This window comes from Vanessa atalanta, chromosome 6 (genome assembly GCF_905147765.1).
Source record: "Vanessa atalanta chromosome 6, ilVanAtal1.2, whole genome shotgun sequence".
Lineage (NCBI taxonomy): Eukaryota > Metazoa > Arthropoda > Insecta > Lepidoptera > Nymphalidae > Vanessa > Vanessa atalanta.
In genome coordinates, this window is record NC_061876.1 from 13,508,986 (window position 1) to 13,522,106 (window position 13,121).

At 33.7% G+C, this 13,121-nt stretch overlaps 1 protein-coding gene across 1 annotated transcript; it reads left to right on the top strand.

The window, feature by feature from the left end:
* Positions 1-1,205: 1,205 nt before the first annotated feature.
* Positions 1,206-4,275, top strand: LOC125064746. The gene is made up of 3 exons (XM_047671945.1): positions 1,206-1,256; positions 3,283-3,447; positions 3,670-4,275. Exons 2-3 carry the CDS (start codon positions 3,307-3,309, stop codon positions 3,811-3,813), a joined length of 285 nt encoding a protein of 94 aa, XP_047527901.1. The 5' UTR covers positions 1,206-1,256; positions 3,283-3,306; the 3' UTR covers positions 3,814-4,275.
* The last annotated feature ends 8,846 nt before the right edge of the window (positions 4,276-13,121 follow it).

The following is a 13,121-nucleotide window of genomic DNA, read 5'->3' on the forward strand; positions in this document are numbered from 1 at the left end:
GCAGCTCCTTTGTAAGGTAACTGGTTACATCCGATGTCGCATGCAGCGCGGATTACATTAAGACTAGATCGTGATCTCTAGAAATGCTATACTTCAGCCATAGTTATACAACAATATTCTAAACTTAATCTTTTCAGTTTTCTTCAAAGATAAGTTGTTAGATATAGTTTTAACATAAGGAACACCTGCACCGTTACCTAATGATAGCAGATTTAAAGACGAGCACGCTCTTCGGACATTTTGTCATCTCGTGCTTGATGGTGGAAGAAAGCATAGTGCGTTAGCATGCACGGGTCGGATGAAATTAGTACATGTGAAAAATTAATTGAAAAAGCGAGTGATATAAACTCTTACTCTTTCTCGCAGACCTGCGAATAGCAGTGGACCATATACGGGTTTTTATTTAACGATGACATAATCGTTTAGTGATTTTATTGAAATAATCGGCCGTTAAGAGTAATGCATTAAATCAATTACATGTATCTGGGATCGGGGATCGGTGCATCAATTTTGGCGAGATCCACTTCAGATTCGCAATAATTGGACTTGATCCTTAATCGGCGCTGAGCCACGAGCCAAGCGACCTTAAATATCGTTTAACATATTACTATTACTAACTTGAATAAACCTTGGAACTTGGTAGATTTTTTTTTTGTAAACTACATAGTTTGTTCTAAACGAGAAAAAAAATGGAAATATTGATTATTTTAAATTGAACTGAATTGTATAAAAGGATTGTAGACTTTCCTACGTTATTACATACATAATAATATGTGAACCTGTGTAACTATATGCACAAGGGAAATAAAATCTTCGCTCCAAAGATTTCCTTATTGACGATATAAGAGGTGATATTGCTGCCAATATTTGTGTGGGGTAGAGTCCTTTTACCACCAGTTGGCCCATTTTCCAGGATGCGTACATATTTTAAATAAATAAAAACGAAACTATTTTAAAACAAAATACCATTTTAATAATAAAGTGCGTAAACCAGTTATTGGTTCGCCCATTTTTATTTTAATATATAAGTTACCAATTATTTGAATTATTACGATTAACCTGTATTATCAGTAATTATCATATATTAAAATAAGATGAGTGTATTTCGTAGCTTCGTATGACGAGGAGTTGCGCAGGAGTCGGTGGTCGTGAGACGTGGGGAGGGGGCGGTGAAAGTATCGTGAGAGGGGCGCTATATGAGGAGGCAGCGTGCGCGCGCGCCGCACTGCAAGTGACTGACGACTGCCGACTCGCAGGTGAGCCCTTACGCAAAAGGACATGGTCCTCGTTTAGCGTTACTGAAATATAAGTAAACACATTTTTATCAATAATATTATCCCACACTGTTGTTGAGTATTGTGTTCGTTGTGTTTTTTTTCAAGTTGATTAATTTATGTATTGTAGTTTTTATTAATTATTGTACGGTGATCGTTTAAAATTGATTCTTGAATTTAACATTTATCAGTAAGTTTTTTCTTTATACATATTTCATTATTTACAAAGGTAAAATGAGCTTAATTATTTTTAATTATATATATAATAATATTACTATCGAAGTGTAAAAGTGGTAAAAGTGTTTTGAACGTTGTTTTCCTGCGCACGCGCATAACACGATACAAATCGCCGCCGTGTTTATATAATCTCGAAGGGAAGTGATGTTCGCATCGAGAATCATCCTAAATGTAACATTGTGAACAGGGCTTTCGATAAGATCTTTTACCTTTACTTTTAGTCTATTTGAGTTTATATAGAAAAAAAATGTGGGAATTAAATATTTTATTGAAGTTGTTGTTATTGTTTGGGTATTCTTAAAAACTTTTTCGTTTAAAATTATTAGAGTTCTTTCGATTTTACGCGCGAAGACGTAGACTGTAGAAGAAATAGCGAAAATTTTATTTGTTTGTTACCTTTAAAATCTTATTGATTTCATATAAAAATATGCATATTATTTTAAAATCGACATTATTAATAAACAATAATCCGTTTATTTTTCAGTAAATTACGTTTAAAGTCTTAAATACATCATGATTGTAAATAAATCGTAGCGCGTTCGGTAAGATGTTCAGTTCAGATAGGTTTCGGTTAGACGCATGAAATTATTGACACTAAAATTTTCACTCTACAAAAATATTTGATAATCAATATTAAAACACAATTGTGTCCATGGAACGGCAGGACATTTATATTATTTTGTATCGTCCAAATTTATCTTCTATTTTATAAAAAATAATAAAATACATTATTGTTTTTTGCTACTCTAGTAACGAAATATACTTTTACTTTTTATTATATATTAGGGTCTCACGACCGCCTCGTTTTGCATACACCCTAACGCCGAACTTTCAAGTACCGACTCCTATCCATATTGATGAAGAGAACGGCGAACGAAACACTTTGAATTCGTGAGACATGTCAGGATCGTGACTTCACTTTCTCTCGTACGCATTTGGCAAAATTATCAACTCTCCAGTTCCGACTTACGTAATCGAGATGAGTCGCTCTGATTGTTTTTAGCTTCTAAATATATATATACAAATAAATCATGTTATTTGCATGTAACGACAATAACATTCGTGAAAGAACATTATTTCCATGTTAAGACTTTATCTCTGTATCAAATATTTTAATGAATTTATTCTATTAGTAGTTAGCGATCGTTGTTTACAATGATAAATAAAAAGTATATTGTATTTAATTACCAGTGTAACTTAATTATTGAAGAAGAGTTGAACTGCCTACTGAGTTTCTTAATGGTACTGTTTGGTAGAATCTACATAAGGAACCGGTTTAACATTTAATTTATTCTTCCAAATATACGATTTGAAGGAATCAACTCTAATTTACATTACATTTGATTTTGATTTGTATATCCTTGTATTGTATTGGTTTACTTCAGATACGTTATAAACATAGTGTTACTTAATAAGCGGAATAGATATTCAAAACTAAGCCGTCCCACCCGATGTTATAAAAGTTACGATCGCGGAAGCTTTTGATGCCCCAATTCTCTGTTCTCGTTCACTAAGTTTGTCAGTGGGTTTATTTACGTGACGCTCTCAGTTCATAAGAATGTAATATTCGACGGATATATTTGTTTTCGGTTTTTGTATATTCTATTACAATATTTGAAGGTCACATTTTCAAATCAGGTTAACATATTTGTAAGTTAATATTTAATGTTCTATAACGTCACGCGTAAGTGGACTGATCTAGTGATAAAATTATTAATAAACTTTTAGTAACTGTTTTCAATGTAATTAATGTTTTAAATTTCTTGTTTAGGTATTATTATATCATTCACTAACAATGAGGTCCATCGTGCTCTGTCTGATGGTGGTGGCGATGGTGGCTGCGGCCCCACAGCGCGAAGGTGCTGCCTACAGCAAGGAAGCTATCAAGCAGGCTCAGAGCACCCACCTTATCCCTAAAGATGCTGTCATCCAGAAGGTAAGTGTACTATTACAGTCCTGACATGCTTATTATGAAGACCTTATAAAAGTGTAAGGAGTAGAATACTACTCCTTACACTTTTATAAGTGTAAATATACTTTTATAAATAATAATTTAGGAAATGTTTTATTGTTTTGAAAGCATTTTGCGTCATTTTGTTAAAGTTTTACCAATATTATAAACGATCACTTTTTCATCTACATTTGTGCTTACCGTCAGGTACAAGAAGGCGTAGAACTTGCTGCTTATGAGTCTATTCCCGGCAACCAAAGAATTAACTTGTTCGAGATCCTCGGTGACCAGCTGCCCTCTGAGGTCATCAACAACCTTCAGTCTCAGATCGATCACGTCGGCCACCAATAGACCATATAGCCGTAGAAGAAGCTCTTCGAAACCAGTAACCAGGAAACAAGATATGAAATAATTAACGCGGGACATCTGGCGAAAGAAACAACACTCGTCATGCAGCACGTTGAGGCCAGCCCGCTGCGAGAGGCAGCAAAGTAGGCCAGCTGCTCGGGTGGTAGGTAGCGTGTTGTCATGTAGTCCGTAGCCTTCCTCAATAAATGGACTATCTATCACATAAATCGGACTGGAAGTTTCTGAGATGAATGCGTCCAAACAAAGTATTTAATTTTTTTAATATTAGTATTTATATAAGATAATGTCCTGCCTGTTACTGGTTCCGAATTGTGAAGGGTAAAGCCCGATTGTTATATAATATTTAATTTATTGGTGTCGCAAGTACAAGCAGAGTGTGATATTGTAACATCTTTATATGTTTGTAGATAAATTTCAATTAAAATAAATGGTCATTGTGTCCAATTCTCCGTGTTTTAATTGTGTTATGTAACAATAAAAAAGGTAGAGTAACAGCCTGTAAATGTTCCAGTGGTGGGGTACGACTTCCTCTCCGTTAAAGCAAAGGGCAAGAGCTTATTTCATGTGGCAGGTTTTCACCCAACGATCACGATGATTTCCTTCATTGTGCTTGAACACAAGATAAATTATAAACACAAATTAGGCACGTATGCTACGTGACAATAACGCATTTGCAATTGGAAAAAAAATATCAGAAGTACATAAACGAAATAATAGAGTTTACATTCGACATTCAATTTAAATCATTGGAATGAGAAATATATTTAAATAAAATATTAATATTAAATTAAATATTCCTAATTTAAGGCTATTTACGAGATTTGTTTTCTTACTTTTAAATATTATATTTAATGTAAACCATCACACCATCTACCAAGATAAAAACAGATGTTTTAATAAATGAAATACATTCGTATTCATTATTTACAAAAACATATTAGTAAAGCATGATGCTTATGACTTATGTATATACGAGCAGGCATTGCACATCCACATAATTTGTTTGAAGAACAAATCACGCGTTTTCAAAGCATTGAAGTCAATCGATCTTGACCCGGTGAACATTAATAAAGAATAGTATTTGTATTTATTGATTTCCCAATAAATTGATTCCGTACTTCAAACACAAATATTACAGTATATTGCCTTCTGATCATTGTCAAACATGTACACAAGTATAAGTACTAAAAAAAATGCACCTGCTAATCCTTTAAAAGCCAATCTTTATTTTATTTGTTGATTCTCAAAAAACTGTTAACCATTGGTTCGAAACATAGCACAGCAGATTTGTGAAAAGACTGATGAAAGAAAACTGAGCAGCAAAACTTTATATATATATATATATATATATAAATAATATACTTTATAAAGTATATTATATATATAAATACATATATATAATTTTGCAATTAAATAATTTCGATCGTTTCCTGGGATCCTGTTGTAAAATCGTTACATTTCCCAACAAAATATGTTTTATTGTTATTTTATTATATTTTACTTGATGATACAATGGATAAAGTTTTGTATATTCAACTACTTCTTATGCTATATATTATACCACCAAGTGGTGGTAGGGTTTAGTACCAACCACCCACTCATCATATATCGTATTGACAAGCAGCAATACTTAGCATTGTTGTGTTCCGGTTTGAAGAGCGAGTAAGCCAATGTAACTACAGGCACAGGGGAAATAACATCGTAGTTCCCGAGGTCGGTGGCGCATTGGTGATGTAAGGAATGGTTAATATTTTTCTTACGTTACTAATGTCTATGGACAGTGGTTACCGCTTACCATGAGGTGGCTCATTTGCCCGTCCGCAAAAAAAATATTCTACTGATTTAAAAATTGGACGGCGCTTTCTTCTAAATCGAAATTTATGAAAAGTTTTGAACTATAAATGACAATAAAAAAAAACTTCTAGATCTTCTAATTATTTAATATTCATGATATATTAGAATTTTTATTACAACAAATACGCTATTTAAAAAAAAAATAATATTAAATAAAAGCTTTATTAATTGGTAATAAGTGATGTAGGTAATAAGAGATGAGATGTATTCAATTAGTCAATCAGCAATTAAGACAATTAATTTTCTCAAGGACTTATTGCATCACTTCACTATATCATATTACCGTAGCATAATAAATCATATGGAAAAATTACAAAGTTCGACTTAACAGCCTCACGTTATATGATGCAATTTATATTCAAACAGCAACCATGTGACCATGTTTAGGTACATTTAGAACATTTTAATAGCAGAATATGATTACGATGTATGAAAACTAATGATTTCTAGCAGTTTTGGCAAAATTAATTATATAATTGATATATATATAGGTAACTCCGTATCCAACTTAAAAAAAGTATATAACACTCTCTCTTCCGAGGTCTAACCAGTATGGACTTTTCTTATTTTTATTTTTTCTCACTCGAATCACTCACTGGAATTCACTTAGGATTCCAAACTTCGTGTCGGGGCATGTGGGACTCATCGGTGCCTCAGACGCCTGGTATGTCCAGCACATCGGAATAAACATTAAAAACAGCTGTATCCATTAAAAACTCTGTCCCTTAGAGAGCATCGCAGCATTTGCGGGTCTCCAAGTTAACAATCAAGCTACGTAACACTTTCGAAGAAAGAGACCATCTTCATTCAGCACCCTCATAAACTTATGGCTTGATTAACACCATGCTCGGTAGCGAGAGGCCTCCACTGCCTATCACCAGAAGGGCATATCTTTGGGAGCCCTATGCGACACACTTCATCAGTTGTGACGCATCACATTCGTGGCAGGAGGGTGTCACCCGCTGTGCTATCCGGTGCAGGTGCACCTACCGAAGCAAACATGTTCGGAAAGCCCTTGTATCCGCCTAAATGTGAGTGTGTCGTAAGTCCGTTCCAACCAGCAACTCAAATAGTAGTGGATCACCTCCATTATCACCAGAAGCTCGACGGACGGGCGCCGCTTCTCCTGTCCTTCACTTGGAGTCGGTACAATTCCGCGAATAACGCGAACTTCTGGAGTTCCCAGGGCCGATCGTCAACGAAGGATTATTTTCCCTGAGTTTTTAATGACAATGCAAAATGTATGATATGTATACAATGCTGTAAGTAGCTGCAATTTAAAGTGCAATTATTTCACCATTATTGGTTATATATCTCAATGGTGTAAATTGTTCTTACTATTATTTTTTGATCAACAATAAATGAATAAATACAGAAAAAAAAACATAGTATATACCTATGAGTAATAAAAAAAAAAACTAATTCTAATTTGGAATCCTTTATAATTTGCCACAGAAGCGTTACACCCATTAATTGCCATATGATAAAATACTACTTATAGTAAAATATACTTTATTCAGGCAGGCTATTACAAGCACTCTTGAATCATTTTACATATTTTTTTAGATAATTTCGTTTATGTGTAAGAGATTGTCAATCAATTTTTTTTATAAGGTTCAAATTTATTGAATGGCAAACTTAAAACTGTCTACGGGATTTAGTGTAGATGCAAATACCTTGTCCCAGAAAGGATGTATTGACTTTGCCGAGATGGAAACTTGGTGATACAAGTTTAGCATCAAGTTAAGGTTAAAAAGAAGTTTTACAATGAACGTGACGTGGCTGTTCTTAATCAGTTATAAATTATTAATACAGAAAAATGCTTTAAAAAAGGTAAAATTATGACAAAAAGCATAATTTATGGTACAATACAATTACGATATCATTAACAATGTAGTCTTATATTCCCGCTGAGTTTCTGTCATTGTTTCTTTCTCAATCAGTGGTAGATTTTCTTCAATCAATAAGTAAGTGTAATGCTTCTATGTCGAATAAAGGTTTTTGTCTTTGACTTTAATTATATATGTAGGTTAAGGAAAATAAAAAAAATCATTTAGGACTTGGGTCATCACTGCAATGCAATTTCGCAACATTTGTCAAATGACTCTTTCCAAAGTGACTTCGATAGTATTTGTAGTGCTTCATCCAAATCGTACTTCTAAATATCTATAATAATTTCTAATAAGCATTTAGAATATTTTGTAACAACTATACGATATTATAAGCCGATTGTGGGATTTTAAAACTGTCATGTCAAGTCATAAATCATTAACAAATTTTAATCTTTTAGTACTTTGACAGTCTGATCAGAATCAAAGATATCATTGCATTCGAGTGTCGAAGTCTTCGAGTAAAATATATTATACTGGAAGTGGCATCAAAATATCGATTATTATTAACGTTGTTGCCGCGATATCACTGCTGGCAGCGATTAGTTTTTTAATAAAAATAGATTGGCAGTGTGTTCCATGAACACTGTTAGAAATATTCATTAGAGATAATAACATTATAAACAAACCTTAGAAACTATGATGTTATATTCCTTGCGCCTTTAGTTACAACGGCTCACCAGTGTAACTACAGGCACCTCCGAATTGGAACACAACTATACGTAAGTAGGTAGAGTAATAAGTAAGTGTTGCTATTTGTATGTAGGGCTCGCTAAAAGCTCTACCACCGGTATTTTGAGAATAAAGTAGATGTAGATTTGAGAGTGATCAAAGTTTATAGCCTTTTTTTAAATAAATTACCACATACATCTCTAGTTATTGGTACGGAGGGAAGTGTTGGCGCTACTTTATATTTTCAATACACTGTCAGCTATAGGATATAAGATTATTTGTTCCTGTCATTACACAGCACGTAGCATTGGTGTTTAGTGGTAGAGTTATTTAGTGAGTGGTTATTTAGGCGGATATTATCGAATGACCTATTGCAAAATACTCTTGATTAGTTCATTTTTCTTACAGTTTAAGGCTACTAAAAGTGGGATTATATTAATTTGCATTTCTATAATCCCTTTTATTCTAAGGTAACATCAATGTCGCTCGCGCATCGTCGATTACGCGACAAGTTGCGCCATTCGAGCCGCCCGAATAATAATAAATTTATATCGTTACGACTATAGAGAAAGTATGTGTGGGCACACTTACGCCATCTGATGTAAAATGTAATATATTGATGTATCGATATCAGCGTCGACGTCGATAAGTAACGTAAACAATAGCGTAGGAAGTTGTAGGCTTGTTTGTCTGAGCGAGTTATGGTGTACGGAAAGGGCTACGGTTGTCACAGAGCCCGTTTTTATTTGAGTTCTCGTCCAGTAACAACGAAAGTGAATGGGAAGCATATTTTCAACAAATATGTTGGTTTAACTTTGTCCAGTATATAAATACGTTATTAAGATATGAGGAACTCTGAGGAAATGTGAGTCCCGTATCACGATTATTTTCTATTTACCGGATGGTTGTGAAAAAACACTTATAAAGGTGTGTTAATATTTTCGTATAATATTATGTTACCTGTGATAGTATGACACTATTTTTCTATGCTTTTTTTTTAAATTATATTGCCTTTATTTACTAGCCAGACTTCGCAAGTGATTGAATATATATAATTATTATTATTTTTAATTCTTTCCGATGATATCTCTTCTCTCCGTATGATACTGTGGTTTTATTAAAGTACGAATATAGCGTTATTACAAATGTTGCGCCTGCGCAGCGCCATCTGTTAAAACTTGTGTAAGTTATTTAGAATGGTAAGCATTACTTTTTTTTGTCTCGAGATTCTTTGATGTCATCTTTAAAGTATAAAGAAGAGGGCTCTGTTTAATAAAATGATGTTCAAAACGCACTTTAACGCTACTTTTAAAATGCATACATATTTAAACGATAGTTGACAAGCATTTGTTTCTTTGTGTAACCAAGGGGCTGATTAATCAGTTTGACTTTTTTGTAGTTGAAAAAATAATCATTCAAAAAATTTATAAAATGTATAACATATACAAGTAGATTAATATAAAATTTTAAATTTGTGTATGTAAACACTACAAGCAATGTAACATACATTGCTTGTAGAGTTTACAAAGTAAGAACTATGAAAACACTTTTTAAGCTAATTATATGTATTATAAAATGTATGTATTAAAATATTATGTATCTACCGTCAGTGTTATTGTAAAGTAATTTAATATAACTCTATAATTATTGTGATGTAGTAAAGCTTCGATCCCGATCGACAGAGGTTCAATGACCTCATCGTTCAGGGCTTAGGAGGAGAGACAAACTGCGGTACTTTCCGCATTTTTATCTCACATGATTAGCTACATTGACACTGAACAGAATCGGATGGACGTCTGACTCACGATCTAACCACAGATATTGATAACACAATACCGGCTCCATCTCTTTTACATTCTTTCGCATGTTCAACACTTTTTTTTTATTGTGCAGGCAAGGAAGGCAAATGACACTGAATGTTATGTTGTGTTAACTACACTAAAGACTTTGGTCCCGCGAGAAATATTAACTACAGCGTCCATTTTGAATTCAGCGACCGCCAAGAGAAATAAGATGATAACTATTTCACCAAATAAAAAACCGGTGACAAATGACCTCGATGATGATGATCCTTAGTTGGCCTTTAAAAGCTCTCCTATCGTACGTCATCCCATAGAGATCCCTAATCCTAAATCGTCAGCATCTGAGACAAATCTTAGTGTTACGTACTGCATAATGTGACTATAAATATATAGTAATTTGTATATAGTCCGGGTAAATGATCACTGACAAAGTTTATATTAGTGTCCATTACAATTTAAACAAAGTAACAGTACGTATTATAATTTAATGTTTATATTTGTTAATGCCTTATTTGCATGTTTCTAAGTCATAAAGTAAACGCTGATTTCGTGCGCCTCATGCGCGTGTAGTGTTTGTGCTCTGCGTTGGGGGGCTACAGTTATATTTACACAGATGTCTGGACTGCTGTATTTTCGCTGGTATTTTATAAATTGCTTACGAAGCCTTTGAAATAAAAGTTGAAATGTTTCGCCACTAATTATGAATGTGTGAGCGGATGTTGGCGCGCGTCGTCTCGGAATCTAACGGGACGGCGGCGTGTGTGTCCTGCCTTAATTGTGACTCGAGATTAGAGATAAGAAATTAATAAGTAGAAAAGTAGTAATGTTGAATTAAATAGTTGCTCGTATTTTAGTTAGAAGTCTTCTTGTCGACCTCTTTATTACAAATTTTACTGATACTCACATATTTCGAAGCGCGTTTACAAAACTGTTTACTTATTAAAATATTTAAAATGTAATAATATTAATAAAATTCTTTATTGTACATCAAATATTTGAAAAATAATGTTACGAAGTAAGCAATCTTTAACGAACTGCAATGCTTAAAAGAAATTCCTATCAGAAAACCTACGGGATGAAATAAATGAATAAATTAGTTATTATATCTACAATGCATATATACAAAATGTGTGTCGCCACAATGATTATTTTCCTATTGTCATTTATTTTAGTTCTGATACAATGTTGATGTTTCTTTCTACGTAAAAAGCTTAATTTATAGTTAATAAGTAATTATTTTGACGTCAACTTGATTGCGTTTTCATATTAATCTTATCACAAACGCCAATAAAAGGGGTTGTTACTTTAGGGTGGGCTTTTTTGTTTTGATTTCTGATTTCTACGTCGATTTTATTCAAATTTAATTCATATCACTTGATGTGGTTTTGTCGAGTTCGTTGCTAAAATTTTTTTAGTTCGGAACTGCCGATGGATGCTGGTGAACTAAGTTAATCTAATAGTTTAAATGGACAATTTATTGTTACATTATAGGAGATATTACATTGAATATGTATACATGCGCTGTTTGGAATTTTCAACGCCCTGTCTTTCCGTGTCATCCGTTATATGTTAAAGGTATGAAATAATAAATTTTATAAAAAATCACCTATATCTTCCGTTGCTGATGAGAGATTCCATCAAAAACTCGACTGGTTTTAACTGTCAATCTGATCTGAAGTCTAGTAAGACTAATTATTAGTTATTAAAACCGATATCAGGTCCAGAGTACATACCCATGGGTATGTTGGGACTTTAAAGCAATAAATGGATTTTTAGGACAAACATTTTTAGCAGCAGCTAATTTGCCAGTGGAACTCTCTGCAGTAGTGTCTGATTTGCCGTCCAATCGGATTGTGAGAGTGAACATGAGTTAGTCTACACATTTGAGCATTAGTGATACTTCCTGCAACCGAGCAAATGTGCCACCTGACGGTAAGTGGTCATCTTCGTCCACTCAAACTGCAATAAGTATGTTTCATTCCTCATCGACAGTGCACTTCTAGATAAAATATGGTGGCAGTTGTTATATCCTTTTCTGCCTGTAATTAGACGGGCTCAATCAAATCAAATTATAGCAATATTGGCGGTGGATCCGAATTAAAGCCTACACTGAGCACAACATCCCAAAAACAAAAGACGAGAAGACAAGAAAACAAAAGCAATCACTTTTAACATTTATGTAATTTCAAATTTCTTGCTTTAATGCTATGAAAGCAATCCTCTATAACATTATTAATATATAATTAGTTATATTCTCTGAGGGCAATAAAGGTTTATTTATAGAGTTCACACGAAACACGGTCTGGTGTTAGTTTTTATCGCGAAATACCTCGCGAACCTTACAGATATTATGACCCTTCATTAAATAACTACGGCCTTTATTAGCCTTTAATGACACATAATGCCACCTATGAAATGTTTCATTGGAATCATAACAAATTATATATGAACAATGAACATTACACCTTTAAAGTGTAATGGTGGTACTTTTTATACCAGACTCGCTCCTTCTATACGTCTATCATGCACGTGTGTTTGGACAATTATTGCAAATTAATGATTATCACGTATTATGAATGCTTAGAAAATATCCCTTCGATGTCGAGTCGATGAAAAAAATTCAAATATAATACAGACTGTATAACCATAAGAAATTTTGAGGATTGAGCCAGTGTAACTACAGGCACAAGGACCATTACATCTTAGTTCTCAAGGTTGGTGGCACATTGGCGATGTAAGGAATTGTTAATATTTCTTACAGCATCATTGTCTATGGGCGGTGGTGACCACATACTATCAGGTGGCCCATAAGCTCGTCCGCCAAAGTATACCATAAAAAGGAGGTAAAGTTGCCTATCTTACGATTTAACAGAAGACGTGTACATAACCTTGAGTTGAGTGATCTGTACGATGATCACTGAAAACACCGTGAAGCTCTGTATATTAAAGATCTAGAGCTTTATGTAATAAACGTATAAATTATAATTGTACATTTTATCTCATGGATAGAAGCAGAGAATAAGTACTGTTATCAGCCAGTTTCAAGGAACTCTACTCGCCGAGAGGCGGGCGG

What these genes read in the sequence shown, in the direction of transcription:
- LOC125064746 (XM_047671945.1), top strand. Translation starts at nt 3,307, where the DNA reads ATGAGGTCCATCGTGCTCTGTCTGATGGTGGTGGCGATGGTGGCTGCG. An exon ending in AAGATGCTGTCATCCAGAAG is followed by an intron (nt 3,448 to 3,669) that starts GTAAGTGTACTA and finishes GCTTACCGTCAG; the next exon opens with GTACAAGAAGGCGTAGAACT.